The sequence below is a fragment of the Rhinatrema bivittatum genome, chromosome 13 (assembly GCF_901001135.1).
Source record: "Rhinatrema bivittatum chromosome 13, aRhiBiv1.1, whole genome shotgun sequence".
Taxonomy (NCBI): domain Eukaryota; kingdom Metazoa; phylum Chordata; class Amphibia; order Gymnophiona; family Rhinatrematidae; genus Rhinatrema; species Rhinatrema bivittatum.
In genome coordinates, this window is record NC_042627.1 from 22644937 (window position 1) to 22666628 (window position 21692).

General features: G+C 41.2%; 1 protein-coding gene across 1 annotated transcript in view; it reads left to right on the forward strand.

Moving 5' to 3' along the window:
* Nucleotides 1–21692, forward strand: part of MYO9A (myosin IXA) — a 324407-nt gene that overhangs the window by 143681 nt on the left and 159034 nt on the right. Inside the window, 2 exon segments of the mRNA XM_029575878.1 lie at nt 18254–18316; nt 18318–18371. Of these exon segments, the coding sequence (XP_029431738.1) occupies nt 18254–18316; nt 18318–18371 (117 nt within the window).

Sequence of the window (21692 nt, forward strand, 5' to 3'; positions counted from 1 at the left end):
AACACATGCGTGCGTAATTGAAATCACCAGTTGGCGATACCTCCACCAGTTCAGCAGTCCATCTCTAGTTCATAGCGATACCTCCACCAGTTCAGCAGTCCATCTCTAGTTCATAGCGATACCTCCACCAGTTCACCAGTCCATCTCTAGTTCATAGCGATACCTCCACCAGTTCACCAGTCCATCTCTAGTTCATAGCGATACCTCCACCAGTTCAGCAGTCCGTCTCTAGTTCATAGAGACCCTCCTAGTACTTCATCCTGAACTCCCACCAGTTCATCCAGATCTCTCACCTAACAGTGGCAGACAACAGATGAATCTGATATCATTTGCACTAGATAATCAACAGCTGTATCATTGTGTGAATAAGTTGTGTAATGTATTCGCATAGATCTTATAACATAGCAACTTAGGGTGGATTCCTCTTGGCCCCATCCCGGAATACCTAGACCACTCCTTTTCTGTGCAGGTAAATACACGTGTGAAAACCAAAAATACACATGTGTTTTTGATGTTTATAAAATAGCATGAATCTGAGTGGCAGGCTACTTATGTATGTGTATGCTAATTTTATGCATGTAACACCTTTGAAATTTACCCCTTAGTGTCAATCTTTATCTTGTATTAACTTGTAGCTTTATAGAACTTCTAGAATGAATTCCACACCTCCTCATAGCTATCTAGATAATTTCATTACTTCCATCAAGGCTACTGCTTGAGTTTCACGCCGTCAGGCCAATGCATTACCATCGCGTAAAAAGACGTGCGTCCAAACATCTCCTGAGCGCTCAATGCAATAGGCAAATGAGCTGGCACGCTAAAAGGGGCACACAATGGGTAATTTGTGCGTCCCTGGCGCTCCGCATCGGGCGCCCAGGAGACGTGGCTGTGTGTCCACAACAGCCTGGCCAGAGCTCTCTCCCCACCCCCGGCAGAGCTGTTCCCAATGGGTCCTTTTCACTGACTCCTTTTGCTGACACGTGATGGGGGGATTGGTCCTTTTGCTGACACGTGACAATGAAGAGGACCAATTAGCAGTAAATGAAGGTGTGCATAAATTAATATTAAGTGCCCGACACTTAATATTGATTTATTTACTCCTTCGGTTACTGCCGGCAGGGTTTCCAGTTGGGCAGACCTTGGAGAGGCAGCTTTCTGTGGTTCTCCCGATGAGGAACCACAGAAAGCAGGATAATTTTTTTTTTTTTTTTTTTTTGTTGAGCCCTATGGTTCTTCCTGCTTAGTATTACGATGAAACTAATAGGAGGAATCACAGAAAGCAGGATTTTTTGGGTTTTTTGGTGAGCCCTTGAGTGCCGCATGCTTTAACACTAGCTCCTGGGCAGGCATTAAATTTGCGTTAAAATGTGTGCCTTGGCAGTGCGGCAATTTTTGGCATCACGGGGTAATAGGTAATAGCCTCATCTACATGAAATTTGCATGTGATGAGCGCTATTAGCTATGTGCTCGATTGAACATGCGTTTTGGACATGATATCGCAGTATTGCATCAGCGGTTATTTTAACGTGTCGCAAAACGCGTGTCCAATAGACTGTTGCCGGTGTGCTAACCTAAGCGCACTATACTGCATCGGCCTGCTTGAGTTTTTGGTCTCTGCTTCCACTGCAGCATTATTGCAAATCTAGCTGCATCGATCAACTGCGAAGCTAGTTTTTTGTATTGCCAGTTGTTGAAGTGCCTTCCCATTTGCCCAGCTGACATAATTTAAAAGTTGGATTTATACTAGTACCAGTTATTTTCAACCTTTCTCCCACTTCCTGCTAGAGGTTTTGAATAGCACAGACATGTCCACCACATGTGCAGACAAAAACCTTTATTTTCCTAGCCCACGTGTCAATTTTTAGGAAAAAGATAGGATATCTGTCTATGCGATGCAAACTTTTATAAGAACCCTCTGCTCTCTTGCAACATAAAGATACTTGTGTGCATCATTTCAGATAGATTGCCAATCTTCATCCGTTAACTGCATTATCAAATCCTGATTCCAACTATCGATCAGCTTACTAGTGTTGAGCATTGTGGAGCTCTGAGAGGACACTGTAAAACTATGATATTAACTTAGATTTTAAGACAAGCCAATTTACCCCAGGTAATTGGATTTGAAATTGCCCTCCAATACAATGCTATAAGCAAAAATTGTGTGTTTTAATTTAGTTTATTTTTCTTTTCAGAAAAATCCCTTTCTGATTTTAAAAGCTTATCCTACTCAGTCACTCTAACCATTGTGAACCAAAGCAAATCGGGATGATGCCATCCCTCTGATATGTGCAAGGCATGACTATTGCTCCAACAGCTGCAGCTTGGGGTAGGGGATCCTTTAGAACAAAGGGATGTGGCGATTTTTTTTTTTAATGTTTTATGCCAAAGAACTATAAAAGGCTAAAAAAATAAAATACATTGGAACTAAAGAAAAGACAGAAGGCCTTGGAATAAAGCCCAGAAAGGAAGCAAATTCAAGAAACAGAAGAGTTGATATAGTAAGGAATTTTGTCTAGGATTAATGCTTCAGTTGACCAACGGGGACATATTCCGTTGTGCTCCTGCAGCTTTCCACAGTCACCACGTGCTGCAGAAACTGCAGCAAGATGCTACAGATGTTGTGTAGGCTGTGTTGTGTAGGTTTTCATGAGTATTGGATGAGTTTGTGGAATTCCTCAAAGAATTTTAAAAACAAATATTAAAGCTTTTTCTTAAAATGTCTGCATCTTAATCCTGCTGCTTCCATTTCTTGGTTTCCTTCTTTTGTCCTGACATGTTTCCTATGTCTTTGTACATCTCTGGAATAAAATGCTCTGCTTGTCACCATGGCCGCATTTCCTATTTGTTTATTTATTTAGATATTGTTATATTCCGCTGCTTCCTGGTCATCGTATCAATAGGCGGGGGGGGGGGGGGGGGGGATCCATAAATAAGACATAAGGTACAACATAAAATCAACATTCAGCATAGTTTAAAACAATAAAATAGCCAGTAACCCAAAATCAGTTAATAACAAACTTTTAGGTCCAACATATCATTTCTATGCCTCATTAAAATTGGACATCTTTACATTTTTCCTAAAAAATGTAATATCCTTTTCTTTGTGCAAATCAATTGATAAATGTTCCACAGAGTAAGTCCAACATAAGAAAATGCTTGTGCATGAGTAATTTGCAGTTTAAAGCCATGTAATCACGGGACAGCAAGCAAACAAATACTCACCTGAGGATCGTGAACGTTGAGTTGGGCGTGGCTTGCAAGCATCATCTACTATTATTACTACTGCTATTTCTACTTAACATTTCTTTAGCATCACATGACACACTCAGCATTGTACACGCACAGAAAACATAGTTCCTTCTCAGAGTTTACAATCTAATAAATCTGCATATAAAAGTTTGTGAATAGTTACCTATATCTTGAACTGGGAACACCACTTCATGGTTAGCCCATGGAGAGCAGACAATGTAGGTGTAATATGTACGAAAGATTTAACTGCAGTTAGCAGCCTTGAATTTGAATTTATTAGAATTATAGCCCGCATTTTTCACAGGCAATTGGCATTTGAAGTGGTTTACAGTATTAAAATCACATATGTAAAATATTCAGACATATCACAATAAATCATAAAAGAATTTAACCTGACCCTTTCTGCTGAAATGGTGAACCTGACACGAAGTTGCTGCTCAGATGGCACAATGATATCAAAACGCTCAATTATAGTCTAGGCAGACATCCTGAGATTGTTACAAGCCAATTGCTACACTTAATTCTAGTCAGAACGAATTAGTACCACACTTGTTTCAAGGAGCAATCGAAGCCTACTCCTGTTGCACATTATATGCTTGTGCAAACAAATATGTTTTTAAAGCCTCCTTGAATATATCATGGGATTCAGTGGTTCGTATTTGATTGGGCAGCGCATTCTGCAAAAGTGGTCCAGCAGTTGAGAAAGCCCTGTCTCTCATCACACCTACGTGTGAGAGTTTGATTGATGGAGCTCCCAGCAGACATTTTCTTTCTGATCTTAATGCATGGGAGGGTTTTGTATATTCTCAGAACAGTGGGTAATGTAACAATCAGAGTTTACCCGTGAATGATTTTATGAATCAATAAACTGAATTCTAAATCTAACTGGTAATCCAGTGTAGTTTGAAACAGTATTGGGGTTATGTGGTCTTGCACAGGACTGCCTGTCAAAATACGAGCTGCCGCATTTTGAACCAGCTGTAAAGAGCATGCAGCACTTGCTGGAAGACCTGTATATCCAGCATTGCAATATTTGAGTCCACTTAATACCAAAGCTTGTAAGATGGTATGAAAATTGCCAGGTTCAGGAATTGGTCGCAATCTGCTGACCATCCATATATTGAAATGGTGCCTTAAAAACTGATTTAATCTGGGGGAACAGTAATAGATTTGAATCAATAAGAACTCCTAAGTTACAGGGATGATATGACCATTAAAATCAAGTGAAACAGGAATGTTTCGAAGAGGAAGTTCGCGAAGAGCAATCAGCTCTGTTTTACCAATATTTAACATTGATTTGATATGAAACAGCCATTGGTTTACACATTGCAAACACAATGAGGTCATTTTAAAGGTTTCAGACCTATCCATTGAATTTTGAATGAAAAATTGAATGTCTTTGGTGAAAGTACGATAATTAATGTCAAGACAGGCAAAAACCTTGCATAGTGGGGCAAGATAAATATTAAAAAGGGTTGCCAAAAGTGCAGACTCTTGTGGAACCCCAGGAGTCACAGCATGTTAGTTTGAACATGTGTTTCCAATTCTGTCCTAATATGTTCTGCAGCTGCAGTTTGAATCAGTTGGGGCTCTTAATGTGTGTTAGGGCAAACCAACATACAGACCATTGCAATAGTCAAGTTGTCCAAACGGTAGAGCCTGAAGCCTGACCTAAACGAGTCTTGAGATAAAAAGTTTCCTGAAAGGGCTTACCAGTTTTGTTTATAAAACACTATACTACTAGCTTCTTTCTTTAAATGTGCTTAAGTGTCACTTGTGAATCTAGATGCACCTAATGTTTCGGACCTCACTGGCAATTAATAGTTGCCACGTCATCCTATACGAAGGTACTGAAATCATTTGTGGCAGTTGTCTGTTCACCCACAGCAGCGTCATCTTAGCAACATTCAAGGCCAATGCAGTCTGTTTTAACCAGCCACTGATTGTTTGTATGCACATTTGCAAAAAGGAATTGGGAAAATTTCCTTTCAGAAGACCAAGGAATGTAAAGCTGTATATCGTCAGCATTATAAAATACATTTGTTAAAAGTGAAATTAAATGTCCTTCCTGCACAGAGCTCTTTCAGTTGTTACTGAATTCATGCTTTACATGCATCAGTGCGATGCCTGTGGTGCAATTTTAATTAGAGGACAGACCCGAAATTTGTGGTCCAGCTTCCCACCCATCATTCCGGTGTTTCATGTCAAGCAGGGTTAGGTGGATCACGATCTGAAATGTCTTAAAGGCAAACCAATATGATCAAGGACTTAATTATATCTACCTACATTTTTTCAGATTGCTTCAGTCATATCTTATGATCCTCTTTCTCATTCTGTATTAAATTTGGACTGGAATCTCATATTACCATTTTCTGGTGGTTGGGTTTTGTTTTTTTTTCATTGGTTTTGATAAATATCAGTGCCCCAGTTAAGTTAGAAGAATTTTTTTTTTTTTTTTTTTTTTTAAATAAAAGCCCTGTCTTCTCAGGAATAAAGAAAAAGCAAGAGGGCAAGTTGAATAATTTTTTTTTAACCGCAAATTGAATTATCTAAACAGTTCCTGCTAGTGCTGCATCATTAACCCCAGAATAGTTTGCATGTTTTCCATTTGAGAGTTCAATTAAACAAAAAGCTCCAGGAGATGATATTTTTTAAAATCTGACTCCTCTCCACAGAGCTGTTTGATTGTGGAGAAAGATGTACGGGGAATCCGTAGGAACTGGCAGGGCTGTAATAGGTTCAGTACTGGAATATCAGGTGATTCCTGCAGAGCCCAGGGTCTGTAAACAATGGAGAGAGGTGCTTTATTATGTAGCCCACGAAAATACCACCGCTTTCGGTGGGAATTTGCTGGCAATCTGTGGGCAGGCCCCACGAGTGGTCCCAGACTGCCTGTGGGAACATGCAGCCTTTTTAGCAGTCTGCAGTGAAGGTTTAGGCCATAGCCCAGAGGCAGTGTGCATGGACTGATGCTGTGCCTAGCTTTGCTTGTTGTAGTCTCTTAATTTACTGATTATAAAAGACTTTAGGATGGTCGTATCCTTAGTAAAACCAGTCTGATGGATGGCAGGTTAAAATGAATGCTATCTCTTCCTGGAGAACTGTTCTGCTTTCTAAAGCCCCGGGTGTTATCGTGTCCGCCAGGGTTGCATTTCTGCCATGCAGCTGTCTGGCAGAGGTGTTTCTTTCTCTGTGAATGCTGGTTATGGGTTTTTCATGTAGTCCTAAGCTGACAGTAGAGAATCTTAAATGTCAGAATGAACTGCACAGCGCACCAAACATAAACTGCAGTGACTCAGATGTGTGGATCTCTGGGCTGCCCCACGCAGATGACTGAGGAGGATCAGACTTAATGAAGTGCTAGAACTGATGGATCTCATTTCGGCATTTAAGGAAATGCTGGCGGACTAAAAGCAGACCCTGACATCGCAGCTGAAGACCAAAGATGGCTTTACTATTTGCTTGGTGGAGCGAGATGGCAGTTTCTACCAAGCTCTCATGTCAATTCAGAAGTCTGTAAGCAGGAAAGTTACCTGGATGACTTTATCCAGATATTCACTGGAGCTTAGCCACTGGGTAACTTTTAGGACAGCTGTTTCTCCAAGCAGATTTACCTGGCTAACTTTAGAGCTGGATATTAACTCTCCCATATTTACTGTATTATCTGGGACATGAACAGCTGTGTCGTTGGCTTATGGAAAGAGATTTGCAGACAAAGGACTGAAACCTCAGATGTAATGCTAGGCCATTTCCAAATGCACCGGATCACAAAGTATTTATTATAAAATGTTAAAATGAAATCTCTTAAAACTGAGTTTGTGCATTTGTAATCTTTGTTGAAATGAAAGCTTGGTAAAAACTGCCCCTTCCCCCGCTCCCTCCTCACCAAGCAAACATTAAATCCATTAGTCCTGAGCTTCGATGCCACACTATATAGCATTGTGTGCTGTGCCCTGGAGCATGGCAGCACAGGATTGCGTTTCCCTGCTCTACGCACGATACACAGAGATTCTATCCAGTTTTCAGCCACGTCGCAATCATTTTTCGTTTAATGGGATGCATTCAGACCACACGATTGTTTCTGGATTTGGTGAAGAGCATTAAAGGGCTGTGCATGCCTCATGTAACTTCTTAACAGCTTCCGCATATTGATCTGGGATTTTTTTTTTAAATCAATCAAATATGTGCAGCCCAATTGTTTCCTGGCTTTTAAAGGCTCATTTACTGTCTTTGCTCTGATATGATAAAATCCACATTGAGGCTTGGCATGGTTTCTTTTTTCTCTTGGTTTTTTGCCTTTCTTTGTGATTATCATTTTTTCCCTCTATGGGGGATTGTAATATTGCCTGTAAAAGTAGTAGAGGAGCTAATTTTGGATGTGGCAGAATATGATGATGTGAGTTTGAAGGGGTTTTTATTCTTGTTCCTGTAGTTTGACTGCTTTCAAAAGAAGAGATATGTGTGTGTGAATTAATGCTGCATGCATTGAAAGGATATTCAGCAGCAGACTAGTAAGATATTTAACTGCACTCTACCACCTCTTCCTGAGATCTCATTTTGCTCTCCATCAGATTGTCATGAAAATACTAGTTTTTGCATGCTAATGAAAGGATGAGGAAGCAGTCTAAATCTGTGGTTTGCCTTATCCGTACTCAGTTCTGCTCTGAAAGTTGTAACAGCTACATGCTGTCTTGCAACCTAGAGGTTTCATTTTTTTTGCAAACTTGTGGCCTATTTTCTGACATCACAAATATCCCACATCCCTCAGCCATGGCAAACAGCGGTGCAGGACCAGATAAGACTCCCTTAAAAGGGTCATTTTTCTAAGCTGCAGAAGGGCAAATGATGGCAGGGGTTTACCAAACTGCAATATTTGGTACTGCAGTTTAGCAAACCCCATAGTATTTTCCCAGGTGGTAAAATATTGTGGGTTGGTTGGCCCCCAAATGCCGTGCGATGGATGCACCTTAGCTTGGGACTGCTCTCTTTTTAAAGGGCCCAAGCCGTCCAAACAAAGCCCCCTCCCCCAAGAGTTAAAAAAAAACAAAAAACAAAAAAAAAACCCCAACAACCAAAACCCCTGAAGATCTTGAGACCCCCAGTCCCTCTAGCCCCAGAGTCCTAGAAATAAAAAAATAAATAAATTCAAGTGGCAAAGGCCTTGTCCCAACCTTGCTCATTAAAAAAAAAAAAAAAAAAATCCCACCCCCTTGGCCTTTGAATCCCTCTCCCACGCCTCAGCACTAACCCCTCCGCCCCCCCTTGGATGCTCCCTCCTCCCCGGTCATACCTTGCAATCCCTGGTGGGCTGGTGGGGCTGGGAGCCGCCCCTAGGCTTCAGTTCCTTTGCTATTCAGCTTCTGTCTTTTTTTTTGTTTGTTTGTTTTAAATTTCCGCCCTTGTGCAGTCTTGCTCTCTGGATTGCCGTTTTTCCAACATACCTTGGATATGTGAAAATAAATAGTCATCCAGGGTGTGTTGTCTATAGTCTGGCTGTCTTTGTACCTGTAGATATTATTCATGATAGTATTCAGTCCTGATAGTACATATTATTATTATTATTATAGTCCTGAGTATATGACCTGATATTATTTTCTGAGTTAGCCATGCCTCTGGCCTCTTCCTCCTCCCAGTTCAAGTGCCCCTGTTTTATTGTAACTTTTGCTGACTTTGCTCTCTCTTCGCCTATTGTTCATGTTAATGTTATTGCACCATTGTTTCTTGTAAACCGATATGATATGATTGGTATCATGAATGTCGGTATATAAAAGCCCTTAAATAAATAAATAGATGCTCCCTCATTGGCGACGTGAACAGCAGTCATTTTCCCTGTGGTTTTAGTTGTCCGTACAATGCATCCGCGGAGCAAGTTTCTAAATTCTGTATAGCAGCAGTGCTGTCTACGCTGCTCAGAATAGCAACATGATCCTTGGAACTTTTCTTTTCTTTTTATTTTGTTCCTGGAGCTTTTTCATTTTTTTTTTGTCTTACATTTTGTTTCTTGTATTTTCTTTTTTCAAGTATTATAGATTTAGCACTTTTTTTTTTTTTTTTTATTGTGGCCACAGATTATGCTTTAAGGATCCCTGTGGGTGCACTTGAACTATTTTGTGGTGCATCACTGTGCTCTGATAAGGATCAGCACAGCAGTGCCCCAGTTTACTTAAGCTTCACCGTGCTGGAAGCAACCAAGTGGGTGGGGCTTTCAATCACATTTCTTCTCCTCAATGAAAAGTCCGAATCAGAATGGATATCTTTGACTACCAACCGAATTGTTTTAAAGAATGTATTTGGACTGTTGCTTTAGCAGTAGAGTGCGGAAATAAATAGACACCAAGAATCTCAATCTGTGGCTAGCCCGTGATGCAACAATGCATGAGAAACAGCTTGTAGGATGAGCGTAGAAGATTAATTTTGGAAGACAGCCATGCAATGAGAGTAAGAAGGATAAGAATAATCCAGCAGAAGGAGCGACAAGGATCGGTTCTGGGGCTGGTTCTGTTTACTATCTTAGTGAGTGATATTGCAGAAGGGTTAGAGGGAAAAGTTTGTTTTTTTTAGCAGATGACGCTCTCAGATCTGCAACAGAGTTGACATACCAAAAAGTGCAGTCATGCTTTTGGGGTGCAGTGATCCAAAGGCACTGTACTTGATGGAGTGGGGATGGAGTGAAAGATCGATGTTCACAGGCTGAGAGAGAGACCTTGGGATGATAGTCTGACAGAGTCTGATGACCTGAAAGGAGTAAAGCAATAGGGACTAGTCATTGACTAAGGCTGCATAGAGAGTGGCATAACCAGCAAGAAGGAGGAGGTACTAATGCCACTGTACAGGTCTTTGGAGACACTTCCCGTGGAGTAGTGTGTTTGGTTCTGCAGACGGTATCTTGAAAAGGATAGAGACAGGATGAAAGTGGTCCTGAGAACGACAATCAGAATGGTGCGAGGTCTGCACTGAAAGCCAGATGAGATGAGTGAAGGACCTAACTAACCTATACCCTGGAGGAGAGACAGGGGAGATATGATACAGACTTTTAGATACCTAAAAGATATTAATTATGCACATGAATCAAACCTTTTACGATGGAAAGGAAGCTGTAGAACCTAGGGGTCATAATATGAAACTACATGGGGGGGATAGGAACAGTGTCAGGAAAGAAAGGGTGGTGGATGCCTGGAATGCCCTCTTATAAGAGGTGGTGAAGACAAATATGGTAATGGAATTCAAATGGGCATGAGATAAACAGGGGATCCTTAGTGGTTGGAAATGAAGAAATGTGGTAACTTTTGGTGTAACATTTCTGCATGGGGATAATCTCCACAGAGTGGCAATTACAATCCTCAACAACATGCTTGGCAGACCTGATGCCATCATTTACTATGGTATTATGACAATTAAGCTGTGTAGACAAGCATTTTGGCTTCTTATTGTTCATTTGCATCAACATCATGACACCCTCATGTCCTATGTTCTTTCCCTGCCATTTTTGTATATATTTATTAAAAACAACAAAAAACCTAGTGCTTTTCCTGCATAAGGAAGTGACTCCGAGTAGGGGAGACCCCAAAGCCTGGTTAGCAAAACTTTGTATTCACTGACCTTGCATTTGCCTCAGTTTTCTTTTTGTGGCTTAGCCCCTAGATTAGAAGAAAGTACCAGGAAAATGCCAGGGAAAAGGCTAAATTCTAGGAATGGTTCCGTCCTGCCACATCCCCCATCTGCTGCACATACCGGTGGCAGGAATACAGAGATTCTTTGGGTTCTTTGAAGGGAATGCCCATCGCGGGCCGGCCGTACTGGACTTGGAGACTTCCTGCTGCATCGTTGACAATAGTTCTACACTTCTGCATGCAAATATCTCATCTGTTGTCCATGGAGAGAGAGGCTCCAACGTGCCCATGCAACAAAAAATGCATTTGTGCACCCAGAAACAAAAACAACAAACAATGACTTTACCTCTTCAGGAAGGAATACAGGATGTTGAGAAGATATTTCATAAATGCAGTATCCTAACAGGGATTTAGTGCAAGTGGAATTGCCTGTAGTTGTGGTTTACTGGGGTCATCAGGGGCCAGTTGTCTGCGGGGGTGGGGGAGTCTGTTCTGCTAATCTTTTACAGGCCAGCAATTCATGTAATCCTGAAATTAAATTAAAGCACTCTGCAAGAATGTCTGACCCCTGGGTGTAATTAAACTGCTGCCTTTACTGCACTGAGTGTAAGGACCCTCATCCCTTCTCCACCCTTTATTTTGGGCAAGGGAGAGTGCTCTTAGAACGTGCCTATCTGACTCTGACGTGACAGGATATGTATGTGCATATATATATATATATATATATATGTATGTATGTATAGTTCATCTATAAACTGTGATGGGTTTCTGTTTGCTATTGTAATGCAGATTATTATTCTATAGGATCCTATGTAACTTCGAGCCCCCAACATATCAAGTGACCTTTCCCTAGGCCAGGGCTTCCCAGCTCTGTCCTGTTGTGACCCCACAGCCAGTCACGTTTTCAGTATATCCTCAATGAATATGCATGAGAGAGATTTGCCTGCTTTGCAGACCCAGGATATGCAAATGTATCTCATGCATATATTCCCTGTGGGTATCCTATAAACTCGGCCAGCTGTGGGGGTCAGAGGGACAGGCTCGGGAACCTCTGGACTACAAACCCTATAATTGAAATTTAGGTTTGGACAATGGCTGTTTCAGTCTGCAGTCTGGTCACACGCTGCAGCTCATCCTCATCCTTCGTTTTAGTTCAGTAATCTTGCAAGGAAATAAAAAGCCTCTTGAATCAGACTGGACACATCTTGCAGATGCAGTAATTGAGAGAGGATTTATGTGTGCAGCCCTCTTGGTCCTCAGTCATTTGCCGCCTGTTCTCCGATTCCTTCGGTGATGTCATTTGTGATTAATTGAGCCGGTTCCCTACGCTCCGATTCACTGAGACTGCTCCGTTCTGGTGTAATATATGTCAGTGTTAGGTGGGAATGAGAGGGTTGCTGAGTGAGAGCAGACCTGTAAGTGGGATCTTTGTAATTAAAGCAGCACTTTATCTTGGCACGTTCTCAAGTTGCTCACCACGGGCTTAGTAAATGGGCCCCTTAGATTGATGTTCGCCCCTTAGCCTCGTGTATCTGTAAAGGTTTCATTCAGTAAGCAGAGATTAGCCCCGCTGCCTTCTCTTTTGTGGTAGCCGTACAAGTCGCCGTTTGGGAGCTGATGCTTAGGAGGTAAGTTTGCTACCTAGGGTTTATGTTATGCTAGCGAGGCTGACTTTCCATTTCTGTTATGAAACTGGAAAAAAAAAAAAGAATCAGGGAGACCTGGCTGTTTGTTAAACCTAGAACACCCCAGAAATGTCAAGTGTTGATACTGTGGCCCAGTGTGGTCACAGGAGAGGAGGGAGGACCTGAGAGGCACTAACAAAATAAAGAAGGCGGAGAGACTAAGGGATCTAGTAGGGGTTCACCCTCAAATGGTAGTAATGCTCAGCTCGTGCTATGTGGTGTTCAGTTACTGTGCAAGTATTTGACAAGTACAGAATTTGTTGATAAATATTTAATAAATACAGCATTTGTTGACGAATGCTTGTTAACAGATGCTGGAACACTGTAGGGTGTCTCTTTGTCATCACATCTTGAAGGCTGACAGCATTTCCTTACTGTAGATCATGCAGTAACAATGGAAACAAATGAACAATACAGCCTGCTCACCTCAGGGCTTCTAACTCGTCCAGCCCCCGGCCGTTTCCAAGGAAGATTGTGGTTCCAAGTTACGGCTTTTTTAACTTGTATTGCTCTGAAAGAAAATAGGACCAGAAATCTTGCAATGCCTTGCAGTGTGGTAGTCGGGGATGTTTGGTTCCAGCCAGAGCATTGGACGTGCTGGTGTTAAAACACACTGCTCTGGGAGGTTGAATAAGGCAGGCAAGCAGTCATTATAATGAGGAAAATGCTGTTAGGGTGCATTGCAGCTGATTAAATACATGAACATAAGCATTCTGATGGCGCCACAGAGGGGAACCCATTGTATAATAGCTTATATCCGAAAGTCTTTATATGAGCGCTCCCCAAGCTGTGAGTTGTGATCCTAAAGAGGGTCTCAAAATCAGTGGTTTAGGATTACAAGAAACAGGGCTGCTCTCTCCTCCCTCCATCTGTCCCACACTCATATTACAAATCCCCTCCTCTAAGAACAGAAATCTCTGGAGAGCTGGGGTCTGGAAGCGCACACAGACTCACAAGCCTCATATTGACTACTGCAGCAATCTTCTCTGCTTTGTTTGAATGAGTAGGAAGTGAAGTTCTGTAGGCGAAAGGAGGTGCTGTCTGCTCTTTTATGTTGGTCAATGTCTAGGGTTGTATGAATTTTCAAGTGTTAGAAAGGGGTCCCATTAGATACATTTTGGGAAGTGCTGCTTTATACAGCGCTGTTCACTAAATACCAAAACTTGGTCCAGAGCAGTAACCATGTGAGACAGGTTTTAAAGGACTAGAGCAGGAGATTTTCCATTTATTGTTGACTGCAGTAGAAAAACAAAAAACTGAAATAGACACAATTGGGTACGTTTTTAATGAGGCATCTAACAAGTAAAGTAAGTGCTTGGACTTAGACCCGCAAAAACAAATCTGCCATTCAAGCAATGAAGCACCTGCCTAGCTTGTGTTTGAAAATTGGGTTGTGAGGATTAAAAGGGCACGTGTACTTTAAGGGGTAAGTTTACAAAGACTCAATTGGGAGCTATGTGGGTTAAAATGGGGATCAAGAAGGTAGAATTGTTCTGTGGATTTTCAGCTGGCAAAAAAATATGCGGTCAGTTTCACAACATGCTTAGGTGAAGGTGACAAGGAACATTGTGCGGAGAGAGAGAGATGAAGAAATGGCAGAAATATCAAACACATACTTCAGTTCGATGTTCACTAAAGACCACCCTGGAGAAGCACCGTTGCTGTTTGAGAAGACCATAGATCATAGTGGGGTAGATGAAAGTTCATTTACAGAAGAGAATGTATGGGAACAGTTAGGAAAACTGAAAATGGACAGGGCCATGGGGGCAGATGAGGTACATCCTGGGATACTAGGGGAGCTCAGAGATGTCCTGGTGGGTCTGCTGCATGACCTGTTCAGTAGATTCCTGGAAACGGGAGTGGTGCCGTGTGATTGGAGAAAAGTGATGGTCCTGCTTCACAAGAGTGGGAGCAGAGAGAAGGCTGGAAACTACAGGCCAGTTAGCCTCACCTCAGTGGTGGGAAAATTAATGGAGACTCTGCTGAAGGAAAGGATAGTGATCTATCTATAAACTGGTGGGTTGCTGTACCCGAGGCAGCATGGATTCACCAGGGGAAGGACCTGCCAGACAAATCTGATTGATTTTTTTTTTTGATTGGATGACTAGAGAATTGGAAGAGAGCTCGATGTGATTTACTTGGATTTCAGCAAAGCTTTTGATACTGTCCCGCATATGAGAACTTGAGTCTGCACCGATGTAGTATAATGGATTACAAACTGATTGACTAACAGGAGACTGACTGCGTGTAATGGTAAATGGAACCTACTCAGAAGATAGAACAGTGGTGTGGCACAAGGATTGGTTTTAGGACCGGTTCTGTTCAATATCTTTGTGAGTGACATTGCGGAAGGGATAGAAGGTAAATTTTGTCTATTTGCGGATGATACTAAGATCTGCAACAGAATGGGACACGCCTGAAGGAAAGGTGATTTAAGAAAGCTTGAAGAATGGTTGAAGATTTGGCAGCTGGGATTCAGTGCCAAGAAGTGCAGAATCATGCATCTGGGGTGCAATAATCCAAAAGAGCTGCATGTGATGGGGAGTGAAAGACTAATGTGCACGAACTGGGAGAGAGACCTTGGGATTATAGTGTCTCATCATCTGAAGGCAGCAAAGCAATGTGACAAGGCGATAGCTAAAACCAGAAGAATGCTGGGCTGCATAGAGAGAGGAATAACCAATAAGAAAAAGGAGGTGGTGAATCCCTTGTAAAGATCCTTGGTGAGGCCTCACCTGGAGTACTGTGTTCAGTTCTGGAAACAGTACCTGAAAACGTATAGAGACAGAACAGGGCAACCAAAATGGTGCGGAGTCTGTATCGGAAGACTCATGAGAAGAGGCTGAAAGATCTAAATATGTCTACCCTGGAAGAGAGGAGGTACAGGGGAGATTTGATGCAGACAGACCTTCAGATATATGAAAGATTTTGATGCTCAATCCTTGAACTTTTTCCGTTGGAAAGCAAACAGTAGAAGTAAGGGTGACGAAATGAAGCCCCAGGGAAGACAACTCAGAACCAAGATCAGGAAATATCTTCACGGAGATGGTGGTGGACACCTGGAATGCCCTTCTGGAAGAGGTGGTGAATAGTAAATGAATTCAAAAAAGCATGGGATAAACACGGGATCCCCTAAAGATTAGAGGTAGAATTGAAGAAAAGCGTGCATGGGAGTAAACTGCATGGAGCAACAGCTACTAACCGAAGGCGTGGGAATTACTACCCTTAACCAATTAGCTTTCATGATTTTGATGGAACTGCAACATTGCTGTTTGCTTTGATGGCAGGGTAAAAGAAGGGGAATTGGATTCAGATGACAGCCAACCCTGGGCCCTGACTTTTACGTTTCGGGATAATGATACACAGACATGAGGGAAAAAGCCAGGACTGCTTTTACAGCCAAGTCTAAAAACAAAGCACATTCAAGCAGCATTGTCTGAATTATCTAGAAGGCTGCTCACCCCGTAAAAATGTTGCTAGCAGTAATTTCATTATGGATTTAACAGTTGCTTCATTTTGATTATTATTATTATTACTACCCTTAACAGAAACTTGGGGGTAATCTGCCTAGCATGGGTTCCTATTATAGGCAGAATATAAGTTGCTTTAAATAGATAGATAACCCGCATGGAAACTTGCTGGGCAGACTGGATGGATCATTTGCTTTCTTCTGCCATCATTACTGTTTTACTATGTAAAAAGAGCATGCCTGGAAGTGTACTTGGTCAAGAAAGAAAACTACATGCATATACAGAACATGGACATTGAAAATATCTCTATATGTCAGCGCACCAGCTTTACTTCCTCATTTGAGAGGACTTAACGTGCACCTGCGCTTTTCATTCACATAACCACCCAATCTTCAAGCACAAACTGGTGAGATTATTTTTGAAGATCGGGTTGGTTTATGCAGGCTGAAGGCTAGGCACAAATTGTTAGGTGTCCTATCGAAAGCATTCCCTGTCATGTTTGTCCGTTTTAGTCTTCCTTTGATAGTCGTCCCCAATAAACGAAAAATCTCACTGCTCCAGTCATTGGACAAACCTCTCTTACATGCTTATTAAAAAGCATGCGTGGACTTTCTGATGAGGACGCTATGGAGAGCTTATCCATTGCGTTGTTCTAAGTGGAGATTTAAAAGTACATGGTTTTCAAGCATGCCTTTGACTCTGTAAACTTAACAGTGGCCCAAAGGCTCGTTACCGCCACTTTGTGACATACTTCGTAGTGAAGGTCAGGAGGATTTTTCAGTGGAGTAGAGCAGCAAACCCTGCAGGCGTATGGAGGCGCAGTCAAAACTGGATTATAGCTCGGTCTGAAAGGCCGCAGTGCAACCTTGGAACAAAAACACTCCTGTTGCCATGCATTGATTTCTGATGACAGGAAAGGGGACCGTCTCACAGAAAAGGAGGGCTTGTGCCTTCCTGTAGGGGAAGAATGGTGCTGGTATTTTTGAAAAAAACAGTCTCAATAATGAGCTATTCGCTGTGCGGGATGCTTTACAGATACCTTTTAATTCCTTCACTTGTCCTCCCACTCCACCTCTCATCTCTCATGTGGAGCAGCAAACATTGTCATACAGACCCATAGGGAAGCATTCCTGTGTTCATATTTTTCTTATTTTAGCCCAGTTATTAGGAGGTAATGGCATAGTGGAGCAAAAATCTGCAAATAGATCAGTCGATTCGTGTAACCTGCCAGCTCCATAAATACTGACTGGAAAAGCATTTTCTTGCTTCCATAAATACAGTTTTGCGGTGTTTTATTGGAGAATTCCGCCTCGCTCACTGAAAGCATTCATCCAGGTTGAAAGGCTTTGCTAAGGGCAGAAGGTCATACTTTTTTTCTTTCAGATGCTGTGCACCTGATTGCCCTCTAGGGAGGGAGGGGATGGTCTGCGGTGCAGGAGATGGCCTTGGACTTGAGTTCAAGACCTTTCTTCTATCACTGATGGTGCAATCCTGGACAAGAAACTTGATGATATGTCTGGGGGGGGAGGGGACTATGAGTCTTAAGCGTGGGCTTTCCCAAGTTAAATTTAAAATCCTAGCTGGAGTTGGGAGGAAGATTGCTTGGGAAAGGAAGGCTCTCTGATAAGTTCAGCTGGGAATGGTTTTCCTTCTTCTCCGGGTTCAGCCTTTGAAGATAGTGAGATTGATGTGCTCCTGTAAGTTAAGGACACGGGATGTTGGTCCAGAGTTGTCCCAGTATAATCTGTGAATGTTTCTTTGCCTGTCTCTTTGCTATACCCTTGAGAGTGCCATTTGCAGTAGGTAGTTGGTATTGCATTGTAACACTTAACATAATATGCTTAGAATTGTGTTGGATAGATTGTGAAAGGCTAGAAACAGTATTAATGGATGTTCAGGCATGTCTAGACCTCTGATTGATGTTTGCTAATGCAGAGATTTGTCCAGATACCTTATTTGAAGTAGAGGGAGTTTTATTTTTTACTTGCAGATCATAATTGGCTTTAATTTTGCAGGGTTTTATTTCTTTCCTTGTATATCACTGCACACACAGATACCCAAACGACTTGAAGAATGCTGAGCTTGGTGGGCTGCTTCTGTCAAGTCAGCCTGCCCTGTACATCGGGTTGTATTGTATTTTCGATAAGGATAACATGCAGATATTATGGAGACTGTGTGAGGATTTATTTTCTATCTTTACCCTACTAATTCTAGTTATGTTGCCTATTTCCCCCAACAGGCTGTGACAGTGCGAGATTCCCATGGCCAAATCTTGTACAGTGCCCTGTTTGAATGGATAGTTTTTTCGAATTAACCATGCACTTTTGAATACTAAGGACTTGGAAGAGAACATCAAGGTAAGAATCAGTTCCCTAAACCGCTTTCTTCCAGGAGAAGACCAGAAGCAAATCTTTCTACCTAGTAAGGAACACCTAACACTCCTCTATCTGTACGTTCTTGCTATTGGACTAGCTCTTAGCTAAATTATATAGCTCCTCTTAGTTAAGTCATTTTACATTCCTTTTCAAAAATGTTTTATCACTTATTATAAATATAACATAGGTTTATGCCAGGCAAAGGCCAATTTCAAAGTCCAAAGAAATATATCCAGAACTTTTTCAGGGCATTGCATGTTATCTCTAATTTCATGCAAGAAATGCTTAAATATGTTTTATCCTCTAAGCAGAAGTGTTATTCTTCTTATAGAAGGTAATTTTCAAAGACATTGAACTGGATGACTGGTTATTTACCAGTATTAAATAGCCTGACTAAAAACTGCCGCTCTCAAATGCAGCTCCAGTGCATGCACTTTCAGCGACAGGAAAAAGAAGCCTTCCCATGTACGACGTTAGATCAATGGAAGAAGACACCGCGCACATTCATTCGAGTTCCACTTACAGACAGAGCAGTTAACAGATTGTCTTGTGAGCAGCAACAAATTCCGAGTTGGCAAATAGTTAATTAACTTTTCTTGGAAATAACCAGGGCCTTTACCTTGGATGCAGCAAAGCATTTATCAGAGGCAACAGCATTTATCTCCAATAGCAAGGAGAAGATCTTGGGGAAAAGATGGCACTCAAGGCAAGCTGGAAAGCATGAGCAAAGGATACGCTTGCATACTCTGGAGGCAGTTTAATACATAAGAGTGGAATTAAATTCAGTTATTAAAGATATAGTGCGTAATATCAGGAGGTAAAGCAGATGTATTTTGAGACAATAAGGCTGGCAAGCTATTTGTCTCGCAGATTGAAGGCAATTTAGTATAATAACTTCGTGAACACTGTTAGCATTAGACAGGTGGATGAAGTGTCCTATAATAATAATCAAATCTAATTTGGTGAATTATGTAGGACTTTTTCAATTCCTTTCTCGCTCCTTATTATACAAATGTTTTAGTAAATTGGAAATACCCGAATTATACTGTGATTCTGCTGCTGACCTAGAAATTCCTATTTGAATGCTGGAGTTGAAGTGAGCGTTAAGTCCGTCAGTATGGGTAAGAGCCCAAAGAATACGAATACACTCTCTTCCCTTTTATAAACATTTCTTGGAATCTCTTGTTTCAAGATTTATGGCTTTATTCAACAGCATAAAAAAGGGGGACGATCTTGCCTAATTAATGTTTTGGGGGAACGTTACCCACTGAGATTTGTGGATCAGTAGGCTAGAAATGATTTAAATAAATAAAGTTGGTAAGAATCCTGTCGCGTGTAGCTCCAATAGGTATCTATCGCTTTTAAACTATGATGCTGAAATATTGCCCAAGGTTTTGGCTTAGTAGATTGGTCTTCGTGGATTAGTACCACAAGAATGCACTCCAGTCAGCCTTCATAAAAGGGCATCAGGGAGCAGATAACGTCCATCAGACAGTTTATTGGATGTATTATGCCACAATGCAAGGTGAGGCAATATTGGCCGATTATGTATAAGCTCCTTGAAGAAAGTCCTGAACCATTATTAAGGTGGATTTGGGGAAATCCATTACTTGTCCCTGGGATAGGATGGCCACTGTTGGAAACAAGTTGCTGGGCTTGATGGACCTTTGGTTCTGACTCAGCATAGCAAAACGTAAGGAGGCAGAAAAGGCCTTTGACAGGGTCAAGTGGTCATACCTCTATTCTTCCTTGAAGTCTTTTGAGTGTGGTGTGAGCTTCTGGTTCAAGTTAAAGTTTATGGACGCCTTTGGAACTGTGAAATTTTCCAAGCCTCTGGGGAATAGAGTATTACGTTTTTGCTTCATCAAATATTGATTGATTGAATTGTTGATGTTTTGGTTAATTACCATATGGCTTGAAACATGATGTTGGTTTTTAATTTAACTAAGGAAGCTTGTTTAACATGCAGGAGACTACACAAGGGGAATTGTGTGTGTGTGTGTCTGTGTACAAGAGAATGGCTATAAGATTTTTTTTCAGCTGGTAGTATAACCGCTGAGAGATTACATAAAATGAAGGTTAAATCTTCACCTGCATACTGGCGCAATGCTGCAGAGAGAGGGGGTGAGGGGAATGGGGGATCTTTATCCATAGCTAATGGTAATTAAAATGTACTGGGCTGAGGTGGTTTTCTGTATTCGCAAAGTTACCAAATTTCAACTCCATGCAGAGCCAGCTCTTCTACTAGTGGGGTAACAAGTTAACCATAGTTGCCTCTTGAGTAAATTGGGGGATTTAGCTACTTAATCATCATACAGTAGCAGCTAGGTAAAGCATTGCTAATTATTGGAGTTCACTAGAGTCTTGGTTTCAGAATTTATGGAATATGTATACTATGGAAATACTTACATGTAAGGTACAGGGAAGTGTATAGATTTGTTTAAAGTAGTACCTAGTCTTTAGATCAAAGTGAGTATCTTTTCTTTCTGCTCTTTATAATGTTTTTTAGGGAGAGAGATGCATATCTCAGAGTCCCGTAGTCCTTCCCCTTTCATGTTTATAAGATTTTTGTGTTATTGGAGAGTATTGATGTATGAAGCATTGTGCTAGAACATTTCTTTTTTGATACAGTTATTGCTTTTGTTAGATGTTAACATATTACTTTTTTATATTCAGTTTATTAATAAAACTATACATCTTTAAAAAAACAAAACAAAACCTGCTTTAACATAGTTTCTTATAGAGAAACTGGACTTTTAAGATGATTGACTGTGTATCTTCCCCCTACATACTTGTTTTTGGTTCTTCTTAATTACTTTTGAGCCATTCATCCAATTTCTTTCAGATTTGTTCCACAGTAAAGTACCCAGTGACTTCTAGCTCACATTTTTTAATGTGACCTTGATATCCCTGACACTAAGAGCCTGTTTAAAAAAAACCAAAAAAAAAAAACCATATACACGCTTAAAATTGGGTATTAAATGTGTAAATGCATTTTACCCGTGTAAATGGGCTTTTGAAAATTGCTACAATATATGCCATTGAATTATCCATGGGATATTCATGTGTAAGTGCACTTTACACACACAAATGGCTTTAAAAATTGCTACGATTGTATGTTACGTTTGCACGTGTAACTCCTTTGAAAATTGCCTCCTTAGAAGCCATTCTTCTTTTTATTTTCCTGTAGGGAAACAGGGTCAGTTCAGTTCAATTGAAATCTGAGGTAGGTCAGGTCACATTGTGAGGTCGTAAAGCATTTTGAATGCTGCCTTATCATTGGCGGACATTGAGCACTTTGAA